General features: G+C 35.6%; 1 protein-coding gene across 7 annotated transcripts in view; it reads right to left on the reverse strand.

Annotated features, from left to right (window-relative positions):
- Positions 1-17,371, reverse strand: part of QKI (QKI, KH domain containing RNA binding) — a 143,842-nt gene that overhangs the window by 105,667 nt on the left and 20,804 nt on the right. For all 7 annotated transcript variants that reach the window (XR_011246706.1, XM_060029661.1, XM_060029660.1 and 4 more), the window contains exon 2: positions 1,527-1,669. Coding sequence is in view for 6 of the 7 variants with exons in the window: in XM_060029661.1 (XP_059885644.1) it covers positions 1,527-1,669 (143 nt within the window). In the remaining variant the exon portion in view is untranslated. The remainder of the gene's footprint in view (positions 1-1,526; positions 1,670-17,371) is intronic.

The raw sequence follows: 17,371 nt of genomic DNA on the forward strand, positions 1-17,371 counted from the left end.
TCTCTCTCCTAAGAATCTGAAGTTTGAAGATAAAATCTGAGAGGCACTGATGCCAAATTATGTTAAGAGCAAGGCTCTCAACAGGGAAGGTCTAAACTCCCACTGCTGAGACTCTCAGAACTGCCCTGGTTCCTGTCTTATATGAAGCTTTGCTCTCCAGCTATTCCTTTAACACTCTGTACCACACCCAATTATCTTCCAACAAACTCTTTCTCTGCCTATGTTATCCAGAACTGTTTACATATTTGCAATCAAAAATACTTACTAAAAAAAAGAGTAAATGTATTAGCTTGTAAGAAAACTATATTAGAAACGCATCTTGTGAAATAGCAACACTTTTTCCCCATTAACTCCCATCTTTTTCCCCATTTACTTCCCCATTTACTTCCCATCTCCAAACTATAATACTATCCATACAATCAATGCAACTTAGAGTACACATCACATTTTTGACCTTACAATACCAACCCCTTCTTGTATTTCCTTTCAGAAAAGTCCTCTGAAACACAGCAAAAAGCCATCAATTTGCCTTTATACATTCAGTAGGTACTGGATACCTATTATGTGCCAATATTATGTGCACTGGGAATACAGCAGTAAATAACAAAGACAGGTTCTTGTTTTAAGTACCTTATATTGTGCTGTGGAGAGATAAGAAAATAAAAAAGAAAAATACCAAATAATAAGTGCTGTTGCAGAGAAATAAAAGAGACTTAAGTGAAATAATGAGTAACCAGATTGCTTTTAGATAAAATGGTCAGGAGTCCTCTCTGAAGTGACACTTAAGCTAAAAACTTAATGACAAGAAGAAGCCAGCCGGTTAAGATCAATGCACAGCAAACATAAAGGTACCTGGGCTGGGAACAGACTTAACTTATTCTTAACAGCCAATTTAACTGCAGTATGTAGAGGAAGAGGGAAAATCATTTAAGATGAGGTCAGAAATAAAAAAGACCATATCATGTAGGGCTTTGTAACAAAAGGCAAAGAGTTGGAGCCTTTTATAAATTAATTGTATAGTATAAGGAGGCTATCTGCAACAAGATACGCGGAGAATAGCTGAACAAGGAACTAAGATGAAAAAAATATTATAAATAGTGGTTATGATAAAAATTTTAGCACTGCAAGGAACCTTAGCTGTCATAAAGTCTAGCCTCTCATTTTACTGAAAGGATGACACAGCTTCGCTGAGGTCAGATCAAAGACAAGCACAAAGTTGTACCTGATGCTCTCTGACATTCAGGCCAAAGCTCTTTCCATAATTCCTGCCTCAATTTGAAATCTAGAACCAAGTCTTTACTTGGTTCTAGACTTCCAAAGTGACACAGCAGCATTCAAATAAAAACATATTTTTTAAAAAAAATTTTTATTAAATTATCCACACCAAGTATTCATGCCTCTAGTCCCTCACATGAAATTTTTTTTAAAAGCAGCTGACAATGCTTAAGTATTTACCATCAGATATATCTCTTCCCAAAGTATGTGAAGCAGGAAAAAAACATTGAATATAAACAAAATATACTTACATCTGGATATTCTTTTACAGGTACATAAAGTTTCTCTTGTAACTGAACAATAGGTCCCACAGCATCAGGCAATTCTGCACTCCTTTTCTCTGTACTGCCATTTAATGTGTCATTGTACATGTCTTTCCGTACTCTGCTAATTTCTGTTAAAAGTAAAAATTTTAAATGTGTTAGACAAAAAAATATTCTTACTAGCCCAGGAAAAAAAAAAAAAATAAGAGGGTAGGGGAGGATTTCATTGATAAAGTGTTAAAACTCAAAGAAGAGCTGTTGACCTAGTCTGTCATTCTCTGGATTAAGTCTACATTTAACAGAACTACAGTCTTAATAAATTTCTACCAGAAATCAAATTTATACCAAATAATATATTTTATTAAAAATAACTTCATTGGAAGCACCGAGTCTTAACCACTAGACCGCCAGGGAAGTCCCCAAAATAACTTCAGAGCCCAAGCTTTTATTCACTATGTTACAGACCAGTTATTTTACCTAATTTCTCCATACCTAAAAAAACCCAGTCATTCCAAATGATAGCTTCAGCCAAATAACTATCCTAAGAATGCCTATAAGACAAAACTAATACCAAGGCTTCCTTTATACTTCAGAACTAACCTATCTGAATGAGATTTAAACCAGACCACTTCCTTAGATATTTTAGGTATCTTTGGAATATCCAAACAGAGATGTCCAAGAGATACACAAAATTTAAGTTCAGCAGAAGTCTGAGTCTGATACCCAAATGTATAGGTTAAAGCTATAGGAATAGAAGAGATGTCTTAGAGGGGGTATACGGAGAAGGAAGAACTGAATGACCCTATAGGAAAAGCACCATTTAAGGGATGAGGAAAAGAAGATTCAAAATAAGAAGAAATGGAGGTAGACAGGAGAACCAGGGAAGAGAAGCATCAAAGAAGCTAAAAACGACAGATTCAAGGACAGGGTGATCAACAGTGTCAAATACCACAAAAGTACCGTAAGGTAAAGAGCAAAAGAGGGTACCTAGGATGTGACCACTAAGCCATTGGTGATCCAGAAGTTTTGAGGAAAAGAGGGTATGGAGATCAAACTATGAGTTAATGAAAGCAGAGATACCTAAAGTCAATGACCTTTTAAAACAATTTTGACAGTTCCCAGGTATGAATATCACTTCTAAAAAAAAAAATTATGAGAAATCTATCTTAATTGATCAAGTCCTATACAAAGATATCAATTAATTCTTCAAGAGTTCTTTATTAAGCTTCCACGATGTGCTAGAGGATAGGCCCTTGCCCAAAGGAATACACTGTCTAATAAGGGTTGTCATTATTAATTTAGCTGAATGTATCTGTAACCGTCTCTCCATGTTATGGATTACGTCCTCCTTGGGGAAAAAGCTTGTGTCCATTAGTATTTAAAAACAAAATTCCAGGTTTCCCTGGTGGCGTAGTGGCTAAGAATCCGCCTGCCAATGCAGGGGACACGGATTTGATCCCTGGTCCAGGAAGATCCCACATGCCGTGGAGCAACTAAGCCCATGTGCCACAACTACTGAGCCTGCGCTCTAGAGTCCACAAGCCACAAGTACTGAGCCCGCGTGCCACAACTACTGAAGCCCGTACGCCTAGAGCCCGTGCTCTGCAACAAGAGAAGCCACTGCAACAAGAAGTCTGTGAACCACAACGAAGAGTAGTCCCCGCTGGCCACAACTACAGAAAAGCCTGCATGCAGCAACGAAGACCCAATGCAGCCCAAAAATGAATGAATTAATTAAATTTTAAAATAAATAAATAATAAAATTCCAAAAGATTTAATTATAAATAAAATTCAGGTAAGATGACTAGGTTAAAGAATATATAAATATACAAAAACCAGTAATTTCATATGGAAGAAAAGATACATTTACCACTTAAGTTGTATTTGTATGCCTTCCAAACACAGAATTTCAATTTATCGCTGTTAAGGAACTATCAAATTTCACACTTTAATTTTCTTAACTAGTTATCTAAATCACTTTCAGTTAAATAAAATCCACTGCAGTAAAAAGGCATGATCAAAGGTGTTCTCACCCAGTTATAAAGACTGTCAATGAAAATACTGCACTACATTTTCTGCTTCAGTGATGGCAATACTGATGTTATAACGAATCTTATCTCCTAACTAACAATTTGCTTGTCAAAGTTTACCAAATGTTTATCTCTGTATAGCAAGTGAACTTTTTTAAAAAAATCGAAAGAAGGTACCTTGTATTTAACTACATTATAAGGACAAGAGTTGATTCTTTAAGTTCTTTTTTATACTTCTACTCTCATAATAAAATCTTTCTCAAAGATGTCCAGTATCAAATTAGTGTTTATCTTAAATTAGCATATGACAGCAATTCTCAAATCAAATTTCCAATGACCTACAATTTAAATATAAATGATTGTTTACATAATTAAGTAATTACAGCAAGTAGTTAACCAGAGGGCATTAGAAAAATTTAATCTAATTAAAATTGCACATATATCCTTTAGTCAAGGTCTCTATGTAAAGGCACTTTCAACATTAGTTTATTACATTAAAATTTCCTCCTCAAAAACTGCCCAATTCTTATTATGAAGTTAATAACACTCATATAAAAACCTGACAATAGCATGAAAGAAAACCACAGATAAAATTTGCTTGTAGATAGAGATGCAAATATCCTAAGTGAACAAGCTCCACCATAAGCACATTAAAAGAATAATGCACCAAGACAAAGTGGAATTTACAGCATGAATGCAAGAATAATTCAATATTTTAAAAAAATCTTTAAACATAGTAATACAGTAGGTTGAAGAGGAAAAAATGATTTTCAGGTAAACAAAGTTATCAAACTTAGAAAAACCAAGAAAATCCATTATAAATAAGAAAATTCAGGTAAGATGACTAGATTTAAAAATAATATACAGGGCTTCCCTGGTGGCGCAGTGGTTGGGAGTCCGCCTGCCGATGCAGGGGACACGGGTTCGTGTCCCAGTCCAGGAGGATCCCACATGCCGTGGAGCGACTGGGCCCGTGAGCCATGGCCGCTGGGCCTGCACGTCTGGAGCCTGTGCTCCGCAGCAGGAGAGGCCACAACAGTGAGAGGCCCGTGTACCGCAAAAAAAAAATAATAATAATAATATACAAAACCCAACAACTTCAAATAACCAATTAGATGATATAATGGAAGAAAAGATACATTTACCACTTAAGTGGTATTTCTCTAAACATTTTTGTGATTACTTAGTAGCTTAGAGTTCCATGAAATTCTGTTACCTGCTGTATCCCCAGCTCTTACAATAGTGCCGGGAATACAGTGGGTCCTCAACTAATACTCAGTAAATTGGACAGATGGATGGGTGAATGAAGAGAGGAATGAGCTTAGCTACTCTAAGGCAGAAGAACAGTAAGAGGTATGGATTAGAGATTGAAAGCAGGCATCATCAACTCTGCAACAGATAGGGTATTAAAGTCAAGAGGACAGGAACTCTGACCTGTTTTCTAATGACAGGAGTATGTGAAGTAAAATTACAATGTAATTATATATTCCACTTAAAATTTAAAAATCCTTCTACCGTGTTTCTTTCAGTCTCTAAGATATCACTCAATTTAATAACAGAAAACAAATTACATACAAGACAGTACTGATGGGAATGAAAAGGTGACTAAGACAGTTTGAGTTCTCAAGGAATTTACAATTTTCACTGTAAACTCTAACCAGCTGAGTACTACCTTTATCAACAGCATCTTTCTAGCCAACAAATCGTTAGCACTTCCTGGCACGTTACTTACGACACTAAAGTCAGGACAAGTTCTGATTACAGTTCTAACAGTAACTGTGTGATTTCAGACAAGTCTCCTATTTACCCTCCCTGTGCCTGAACCTCATATGACTGAAGGTTGCTTACTGAATGACTTCACTGAATCCACTGGTTTCCAACCTTAGGAGGCAAAGACTCATTTATTGTTTTCCCCATAACTCCAATGTTTTTTGAAAGTTTTGTCTCCAAAGCTTTTTATTCTTTAAGGCCTGGCAATCAGAGCTTTTGTTAACGTTATCCTAGCCAAAATATTACAGAAACCTGTCACAGGCATGGGCACGCGCAATGCTCTCAATTCCTTCATGAGTGGGGGCTCACAGGTGTGTGTTTATGAAACATAGGAGCGCTTCAAAACTAGTATGTTTTACATATTCTTTTGTTGCATCAAACATTACATGATAATGCTCTAATGTCCCCATCTCCACACTACCTTCATCAAACTACAGCAGTGGTTCAGAGAACTACAAGTTCAGAACCATTTGCTTAATCACATAGTGACAAATTCCTATTACAATAACCCCAAAATATCCCCAATATCAACACAATTTGTTTTAGACATCTCTGAACTGTTCTCAAACGTTACAAATTTTACTGAATTTTACCTTCCCTGAAATTTCTCCCACTCACCCCCTCTCAACACTGCAAAGCTCATCAAAGAGGTTAAATGCCTCCTTCATGTGACAGTCCTACAAATACTTGAAAAGTTCTGTAATCTAAGTGTCCTCTTCTCTAAACTATATGACATAGTTTTATACCCTCCCACTCACTTAGACATAATCCATTTGTCTATGTCTCTCTTAGAATGGAAAACCCTGTAGCACACACATCCTTCCCTGACCACGTATGAGTATGCAGACTGAGGCTGCCTACCTCCGGTCCCAAACACTCCACTTCCACTGCACGTTTAAGAATATCCCCTTACTTCTCTTATGAGCACAGTGCACTACTGACATGGTAGAGGTAGTAGGCCAACCTTCCACCATTCCATACTTCCAGTGGAAAATTAAAATTCTTTTCATGGTTGTTTTCTACTAGACTAATACCTTCAGACTGATGTGAATCTATCAGTTGACATTCTTTAGGGATGACTATTCTGTGAGTCAAGGATCCAACTAACTGCAATTTCATAGCACACACGTTTCTCTAACCTGGATAATAAAATTCAAGCATACCGTATCAACTATTTGATGACATCTCAAGCTACACTAGAACTGGAACCTTCCTCTGGATCCACCAGAGTTAAACAAGAAATAATCACTTCTGGAATCTACAAGTTGTGCCATCAAGTTGAGAATGTAAGCTTTTCAGCTTCTGAGAGTATTAACCTTTCCAGCATTCAGGCTCCTCTCATTTTCCACGTTTTCTTGAATTGATATTCAGTGATCACATTTTTTTCAAATTTCAATACCCTGAAAACCATTTTTGTCTAGGTCTGAAAATTTGCTTTGGTTATGCTACTTTGTCTCCTCACACTTCTCTGCTTTAATTATCTTGATTTTTTTCCTTTTCCAAACTAAAGCTCAATTATCAGTCAGTAAATTCTGCTCCTAAGAGGGAAAACAATCATTGCACAGTTCTGTTTTATGAAACCTATTAATATTACATCAACAGCCTTAAGTCTTTTCCCTTAATTCACCTAACTATGGATGTAACTAAAAGTTTGTTTTAAATTCATTCTTATGTTTCATAAGCTTTAACTCACTTTGGTTTTGAGCTTTTTCATTACCACCACTTTTACTATATCTGAACTATATGGTATGTGCATCCCATCCTCTGCCACCTTAAAATTTTGCACATTCGTTTAAAATCTGAACTATTAGATTAACTAATAGACCAACCACTCTGTGGAAGAGTACAATGTCAGAATTAGGACAACATGAGGAAATACTGGAGAACAGAAAAATACAGGCTGAGAAATCTAACTTACAAAATTAAGTAGTCATTTCAGAAGCTAGATAAATGCCTGTGTATAAATTTAATGGTGCAAAGTTGGAAGGCTAGATAAAGAATAAAATATAGCCCTATTTTACTTTCTGGCTTAGAATTTTTCAACAAATTAAAACCAAGAAAATAAAAATTAGGAAATAAAATATAAAAAATATTTACCAGCTCAGTAGTAAACAAAAAAAACCTAATGATACACAAGTAATATTAAAAAAAATGCATGAAAGAATTATTTTCAGAATTTGTAACAATGCAAATTAAAAGATGGCTTTTCAAAACACTGAAGAAAATTTCATGCAAACCACACCTTACACTCAGTGTTGTGGTAGCTAATTCCAACTGCTCAACCAGCTATGCGGATATGATAGACATATACATTTTATTTGGGCATCTATCTGGCTTTTCTTCGAGCCTTACATTTAAATTCATCAAAAAAATTACCTTATCATTGTAATACAGCTGGAGCTAAAATACAGGAAGAAGTGAAAAGGTTACAGTGTCATTTGACCATAAATGCCTCGTTTTTTTAATTTAACATTTTCCATTAATTTGTTCAGTAAAGAGCCAACTCTTTATAAATATGTACATATGCTTTGATGTACACAGTATACATTTTATAAACAAAGTTAAAATGACAGCTTTCATCATTCTAAATGAATTTCAATGGGATCTATTATTTCCTCACTATCTGCAGGCCATCTCTTACTGAACGCTAACCTGGTATACTAACACAAAAAGCAAAGTAAGATTTTAGTTGTTTTAGGTCTTAATTAACAAATCACCAGTCTCTATTTACATGAAGTTCATTACATCTTATAGCAATACTATTAAGTCTACTTATAACCAAAGGACAACTGCTACTATACAAAGAGGTGGCTGTTATGTGCCCTTATGTACTTAGGGGCAACAAAGATCTCTTCTGAAAAAAGAACCTCTAACTCAGGGTTTACTAAATACAGGGAAAGTTTTAAAGATATTTTGAGCTGAGCAAAACCCACAGAATAATATAACTTCATTGTGCTCATTTTTAAAAGCCACATCCACAAGGTACAGAAAATAATGAATTAAAAAGCAGGTTACTAGAGAATATGCACTATTTAATGGAATATATTTTGCTTACCTGACCAAAGAAATCTGATTTAATTTTGAGGCAACTACACTGAAACTCGCAAGAAAAAAAAAAAAAAATCAAGCTACTGCCAATTCTCTACACGGGATCTTTTTTTTTTTTTTCCAGTTAAACTGCGTTTTGTATTTTAGGACTATAAGCACAAAAAGAAAAACTACAAAATTAAATTCAACAGCCCTCCTTTAAACTGCCAAAATTAACATTTTTTCAAAGTTGTTGGTAAATTTCACATAAAAAATATGATATAGTCCATCCTAGTTCCAAGACTGTTCTCAGCAGCAGTTTTGTAACATGAAAGGTATTTAATAGTGGCTGCACTTCCCTGGAAAGGCTCTTTCAAAGGTTACAGAAAAGAATGTCTATTATGTGATCTAACTTATACTATGTGAATTTTTAGATAGACACAGAGAAGTCAAAAAAAAAGGATGTAACAACTATTAAGAGTAATCATCTCTGGGAGATGGATTTACAAGGACAGTTTAGGTTTCACATTACGAAATAAATTTTTTTTTTTTACAATAATAACACTTAGAAAATTAATTAAGTTATCCTCATTAGGATGGTAGAAAGAATTCTAAGTCAAAATGCAGAATATAATATTGGATTCCCCATATAAAACTATAATGAAGGCTAAATCACTCACTCTCAGGTCTAAAAACAAACTACAAAGACCTATCTAATTATTTTTTTTAAATGAGGACCTCCACCATGCTAAAAATACTGTATATGAATTTTCATGTGATCCTCACAGAATGTGAGGTAGTATATAATACCCATTTTACAAAAAGAAGGAAGGCAGGAAGGAAGGAAATGTTCAGAGAGTAAAGAATTTGTCCAAGGTCATAGCTAGTGCAACCAGCTTTCATTTAGGGTTTCATAAAGGAATTCTGGAATAAGAAGTCCTTGAAACTCACTTTAAGAGATGGTAATTAGAGATGGAAAATAAGAAAGTGGAACAATATGACCCAGCAACCCCACTACTGGGCATATACCCAGAGAAAACCATAATTCAAAAAGACACATGCACCCCAATGTTCACCGCAGCACTATTTACAATAGCCAGGACATGGAAGCAACCTAAATGTCCATCAACAGAGGAATGGATAAAGAAGATGTGGTACATATATACAATGGAATATTACTCAGCCATAGAGAGGAACGAAACTGGGTCATTTGTAGATATGTGGATGGACCTAGAGAGTGTCATACAGAGTGAAGAGTCAGAAAGAGAAAAACAAGTATCGTATGTTAACACATACACGTGGAATCTAGAAAAATGGTATAGATGATCTCATTTGCAAAGCAGAAACAGAGACACAGAGGCAGAGAACAAATGTACGGATACCAACAGGGGGTGGGGGGGATTGGGGATTAGGATTGACACATATACACTATTGATACTATGTATAAAATAGGTAACTAATGAGAACATGCTGTATAGCACAGAGAACTCTACTTAACACACTGTGGTGACCTAAATGGGAAGGAAATCAAAAGAAGAGGGGATATATGTATATATGTAACTAATTCATTTTGCTGTACAGCAGAAACTAACACAACATTGTAAAGCAACTATACTCCAATAAAAATTAAATTTAAAAAAAAGTGGAACAATCCAACTTTTGGTTTATTGCTAGCCATGCTGTAACAAGTACAGTCCAGTACTGTTACTAGTGACTACCAAAAAAGTCTTTGCAGCCCTCCTCTTTCACTCCATGCTAACACAAAGCAGTTTGGGGGAAGAAATCTAGGCCTTGGTTCCTAAAGATGGCAAAATAGGCTATTAGAAAAAACAGAACAGAGTGGAGGAAAGCATTTTTTTTAGGTGAATAAAAATTAATTATTTAATTGAAATAGGCATCCTTTCTCATTTAAATTGGATTTTGTTTGGAGGTTACTTTTAAACCTGGTTAGCTTTACATATTATGTATCAAGTATTATTTAATAAAATGTTGCCTTCTGGTCATTTAATTTTTTAGAATACTCAGGGGAAACCAGTCCTTATCTCTATATAATACCTGCTGTATTAAAATTTAAATCTGAAGGTTAAGAAATCTGCTTAAGACATATCTGTCAATGCATATCTGAAGAATATGTAACGGTAAAACGGTAGATATCACCAGAATCCAGCTAAAAAGTAACACTTGAGAATCTAGCAACTTTTACTAACGACTCTTTTCCCAACCCTTTTAATATCTCTGGAAGAATAAAAATGGGTAACCAGGTTATAGGAGTGGAAGAGATTTTTCACCATATAGGCTCCTAACAGGCCTTTGAATTTTTAATCATCTCAATGTATTAACTTTTCAAAAATACATTTTTAAGAAGCTTTTACTTACAATACGATGACAGTAATGGATTATAATCCATGAGACTATAATGATATAATTGAATAAATACATATGAGAGAAAAGACAGACTTTCCTTGTAGAATTCCAATAAATAAATATAGAAGGAAAAATGGATAAATAAAATCATCATTAGAAAACCACCAGAGTAATAATTACTGCAAGCTAAGAACCATTCGAAAGTATGAAGAGAAACAGAATATCTGTACAGTTTCAGAGTATCTTCCCATAAGATATTTATTAATTACAAAGGAAAAAAATACTGTACAGTAGAAAAGCTGGCAGATACCACCTTAACCACGTGATAGTTAATATTAAGAATAATAAGACATGTACTCTGGTATGATGCACTGAGAAGGGTCCAACAGCACTTCTGTGGTTTTCTTGCCAAAACGCCTAACCTCAATCTAATACTGAGAAAACATCAGACAAACCCAAACTGAAGAATGTTCTACACTATGCAACAACTACCAGTTATCTTCAAAAGTGTCAAGAAAAGTATGATGAACGAATGCGACACTGCCACAGACTGGAGGAAACTAAAGAGACATCACCACTAAACGCAATGTGGGATTTTGGATTGGATCCTGAACCAGGAAAACTATGTTTGTAGAAACACTAGTGAAATCTGAATAGATATAGGCAAGTGAGTAAATAATACTGAATCAATGTTAATTTCCTAATCAGATGAGTTGTTAACATTAACCTCGGCACTACTTTTTCAATTTCTCTATAAGTCTAAATTCATTTAAAAAAACAAAAACCAAAAGTGTTTGCTTTAGCCTTCAGAGTTACTTATTCTAATGGAGTAGGGGGATAGTTGTGGGAGAGAATGAAAGCCATGCAAATGTCTTACTTTTCTAGTGTTTAAAAAAAATAAAAAGAAAATGCCTGCTTAGCAATTAAACTGAGGATGTCAAAATCATTCAAAATAATCTTTAATTTAAAATAATAAAAAAATTTTCAACAATCTTTAATTTTCTTTAACAGGTACTGCTTAAAAAACACATGCACTTTTATATCTTCCTTAAGAACAAGGAAAAACACTACAATCCATAAACAATGACCTTTCTGTGTAGAAAGGGAATCTTTCTAAGAACTGCATGCAGTAGGGAAAAAAGCACCAGCCTTGAGTTTATACAACCTGGATTTTACTTGATTCTCTACAAGATTTAGCTGTGCGGCTCTGAACTTAACCCTATGGGTCTGTTTCCTCCTCTGTGAAATGAGGTTAGACCAGATCACATGCATAGTTTCTTGCAGCTCTAAAATTTTATCAATTAGGAGTGCACCCTCCTGTTGCTTCAGAGAATCCCAGTCTGTGCCCACTCTGTTTCAATACCCCACAAAAAAAGGGCTAATATAAACTCAATGACCAAATGATAAGCACAGACCGCCCTACTCTTGTCAGAATTACACATTCCAAAATGTCTTAAACTGCTGGGCACCAGGACTCAGTTTAAATGACTCTCTTGTAAAGCACCAAATCCTTGTGTGACCAGGCTCTACACAGTTGTATTTGGGGAGGTGAGAAGGGGTCTGTCCCTATGTATTTTATCCTCTTCAAACTTCAAATCCCCGGGGGATTTAAAAGGAACTTGGTAAACCAAAGTGAAAATGAAACAGAACACCCCCAAATTCTGAAGGAATTATGTCTGTGTAAGGGGGAGAGGTGAATTGCTTTTCCTAGGTAACAATTAATTTCTTTGATTTTTAATTATCCTTTTTAATTGTATTCCAAACTCCATCTAAGCTCAATGTAGGAAAAGCCTAAAATCTGTAATCATGCAGCATGTTCATCTGCACATTACCTTAATTCCACGAACTAAAGCAAATGAACGTCAAATGACATTCACAGGTGTTACAGCAGCCCATATACAAGAGAACTCTTTCACACTATGAAAAAGTTAAGGAGAGTTTTTTAAGGCATAATAAAAAAAAATCTACTACACACACGTTCAAAAAGGTCCTTTTATAGCAAGTATCAAAACTGAAATTAGGAAAGAATAAAACTTCCATCTCTGTAACAAGAACAGCATATACAGTACCCTCAGATGTCAACATAATGGGTATTGAAAACATTATTTTAATATGGTAAACAATACGATTCTCTTTAATTAAACCAAAGCCGTTTTACTTTACAAAGAACTGGATTCAGAAAATCTAATGTTACATATGCTACTGGCAGAACTACACGTACTATATTTTTACTGACTCAATTCTATTATCACTTAATATTCTTGGAAAGCATTTTTAATGTGAGCTTTTAAAATGCAGAATACAGCAGTCTTTTTGAGGTCATAAAACTTTAACTCATTGTAATGGAAACTAAAGCGCTATCATAAAAATTTTACCAATACCATCCAACAAGAACCCTGGTTAAGGACATTCCAGATGAACCCTCTCCTTGAACTCCAAACACCTGTATCCAACTGCCTTTTAAACATGTAACACTGACACATTCAAAATCACTCCTTAACTGCCCCCACCCCAAACTTTTTCCTCCTGATCTCACAAAATGGCAAGTCCTGGGAATGAAACAGAGTTGACTGATGGTGGGGAGGGTACCACACAATCAGTGAGGAGGAGAAGTATCTCTTAAACTCAGATTAGACGAACGAGGTCAAACTTCTTTCCAAGATATGAGTCTCCCTTCAAAGTCCGCCTTGGAGGACAGCACTTCATTATTACAGTCTGCTTAGATGGATTTCCTTACAGATAAGTACTACTCTCATCGCCACTTTATAGTTAGAAGACTGGAATTTGGGGATTAAGTACTTTCACCAAAGATCACATAACTTGAAAGTGAAAAAGTCAGAATCCCAATCTAGGTCTGACTCCATACTTTATTGTTCCGACTCCCAAAATTAAATTTGGTTGCTACGAGAACAAGTGGTCCTGATGATGGGAAAAGCAGTGATGGCAGACAGTTAAGAGTCAGACAGAAAAGGAAATAAAGACGGGGAAGAGGGTAAAAATCGGAGATATGGATAAAGAAAAAAGGAGGGAAACGTAGAGGGAAACATATTATTGTATATATAATATATATACAATAATAATGAAGGAAAGAAAGAATGGTACAACCCAAATTAAAAGTAGAATGAAAGTCAAAGAAGAGATTCTCATTTAAGCTCTGCCAGGGACTAGCTGCATATCCTTCAACAAATCGTTTAAGGTGTATGACAGGGGTCCCCAACCCCCGGTGCCAATCCGCAGCCTGTTAGGAACCGAGCTGCACAGCAGGAGGTGAGCGGCAGGCAAGGAAGCGAGCGAAGCTTCATCTGTCACTCCCCGTCGCTCCCCATCACTCACATTACCACCTGAACCACTGCCCCATCCGTGGAAAAACTGTCTTCCATGAAACCGGTCCCTGGTGCCAAAAAAGGTTGGGGACTGCCGGTCTATGACTACTCTCATTTACAAGCACATCTAAGATAACTCAAGACCTAATAAGCTTCTGAGTTATACAGAAAAAATTACTTCACTTAACAAAATATCTGTAGTGTCTGGCACATAACAGATGCTCAAAAAGCTCTTATTATTGACTGAAAACAACCCATCTTTCTACAGTATCAGGCACTGTGCTAGGGACACACTGGTAAGCTACATGGTTCTTGCCATCATAATTCTTCTAGCAGTAAGAAGTGGTTTCTATGTAAATAGATCAGAGTGCTAGAAGTGATTGACAGATGAGACTGAGCGTCCTGGGATATAAATACCTGGGCCTGAACACTAAACAAAGCAATTTTATTTTTTGCAGTACGCGAGCCTCTCACTGTTGTGGCCTCTCCCGTTGCGGAGCACAGGCTCCGGACGCGCAGGCTCAGCGGCCATGGCTCACGGGCCCAGCCGCGCAGCATGTGGGATCTTCCCGGACAGGGGCACGAACCCGTGTCCCCTGCATCGGCAGGCGGACTCTTAACCACTGCGCCACCAGGGAAGCCCTAGACAAAGCAATTTTTAAAGAGTAAGCCAGAGCTCTATGGTTTCATTTGGTTCTATAGTGGGAAAAGACCAAGCTAGGGAAAAATTGGATTCTAGATACATAAACCCTCACTTTAATTATGATGAAGAAAAGGAGAATAAAAATGGAAAAACACAGACATATATTTATCACTCTTATGATACATAATTATGTTGATAGATCCGATACATGGGGGAAAAAAGCTTAAAATATATTCTTCTGTCCCACTCGAGGATTTTTTTTCCAGACCTTAGTTTTCTGACTTCTAATCCCGTCTATTTTTAGTAATGTCTGTGATTATCCAGGCAAGTGGTTCTGTTTTTCTTGCTCAAGGTATTTCTTCATTTACTCAAAAACTTCTCAAATATTTTAGAGCAGCCATGCTAAGGTTTGAAGACATTCAGGTTACCATTCAAACTGGGTATTTGTTCCTTGAAAACGGTTATGTATTTTTCCCAGTGGAAAGTTCGTAACAAACAGAATTTCTAAGAACAAAGTTCTGTCTTCACCAAAGCCTGCCTTGATAAAGACAAGTAGAAAATTACTGATTTAAACACCAAAATCTAAAAAACAACCTTATTTCAAACAACACTGTACTAACCTTATCACACTGAAAAATGAGTGAAATCCAGTCATTAGAGGCCCTCCCTAATAGTAGTTTGAAACCAAACCCCTAGGAAGACTAAGTATAGCAAGATCTGCCAGCTTTAGTCAGATAATTTCATAGGTAAGAAAAGGATAAGATGTACATTAGAACCCCTCAGTATACTTTTTTTAAAGCAGCTAAGTGGAAAAGGCCATAAAAGTGTTCAACGCCAGGCCAATTCATAGGTGGCTGGGGGCATTAGCAGGAACCTTCAGAAAGACATCAGAGTATCAAGACTTAAGAAAAAGTGAACCCACTTTCAGAAGGTCAATATTAAATGGAACAAGTTTTGAATTAAACTTAATATACTTCCTACATTCTGAACATGCTGTGCTATCTTTTCTCTTATGAAAAGAATGACCCTTCCAAGTCAAGCAAGCTATTTACACAGTCAACACACCACCACCTTCCTTAGAGTGGTGGTTACAGTAGCTAATTTAATGTACTGTGCATATAACGGAAGACAACTTTAAAGAAAAACTTTGCCTCTCCAGGTCTTTGTCCAGAACTAACATAAACTATCAGTTCACAAGTTAGGTACAATTTTACTTTTTAAGAAATTTACAGGTGACTGAAAACCTGTAAATAATAATCTGTGATAAAGAATAAACTGTTGAAAGTGCAGTCTTTGGAAAAAAACCCATTATAGTGTCTCAGTCAGCCTCCATTTCTTCATCTATAAAATGGAGTTATTTCCAGCTCACGGGATTGATAGAAAGATTAAACAAGATAATGGAGAGAGCGAGTGTGCGCCTGATACATTAGTTATGTCCATATCATCATCACTAACGATGACTGTGATGTAAAATTATATACTCTGTAAAATTATGTATACTGACAGGTGGGTCTGAAAGATAATATTTGCTGATCGGATGAATATCTCTTACATAAAATCTATAATCAGTCTTTTTGCAGAATCTATAGACATAAAAGATACTCAGAAAAGGCACCTACCAAATACTGTTTGCAATTGACTCCTTACAAATCCACTATAAATGACAGAAGGAGGCAGAAAGTAATAAAGATACAGCTTAATTTTTCCAACTCATTTTTACTAAGCTCTTCCTCAAATATTCAAACATATAATCCAGAAAACCTTACAAACTACTCAAATAGAAACCCCTCAGTACACTCAGCTTATTAAAAATGACTCTTAAATACTTGGAGCAAATGTTCTCTGGCATCTTTCCCACAACACCTTCTTTAAAGTGTCTGCTCCAGGATCTGACCTGTTTTGGTTTAACCACTTTTCAGGAGTTTTAAGATTATTTTAACCTCAAATGAGTCATTTGGGGGAAGGAAAGTTGAGAAGACATTCTGGCTTGTAATATATCTTTACGTAACTACAACTTAATACCTTAAAATAGTTATCTAAACAAAAACAAACAAAAGGATCACATCTTACACTGTCACCTTGAAACTGCAATATTACTGTGAACACTCCCCTTACTTCACTCCACTGACAATCCTGTAATTTTGAGCTAATTCAGTGATGTGACTTTTCAAACACGTAATTCTAAAACCCTTTCAGAACTCAGAATCTTAGGTGCATCAGGTGTTTCGGACTCCGACATAAACAATCTTGAACTAAATCGTGGCCACCTTTATCACAATAATAAATTTGGATGTGAATGGAAGCATATCACTAAAACAAACAAAAAAAACCTTTTTAAAAAGTAAACCACCACCAATATCTATGGAAACTGAATTCAGTATCAGCCTATAAACAACTAATTATACTCAGCCTACTAAAGAAAAGCAGTACAGTTTTAATGAAGTACTATATGTATACAGATGTGTACACATATATACACATGCATGCAAACACATACACGCACAATACTTACATATCATTAAAGTTATATATAAGTTATATACATTGTATGTGTGCATATACAAATACTAAGCATATCATATAAAATATATTAAATATTGTTGAAATCTATTAACATACATATTATGTATGTATACAATTTATATAGATTCCATATGCCTTATTCTAACTTCATCT

Source organism: Delphinus delphis, chromosome 14 (genome assembly GCF_949987515.2).
Source record: "Delphinus delphis chromosome 14, mDelDel1.2, whole genome shotgun sequence".
NCBI classification, from domain to species: Eukaryota; Metazoa; Chordata; class Mammalia; order Artiodactyla; family Delphinidae; genus Delphinus; species Delphinus delphis.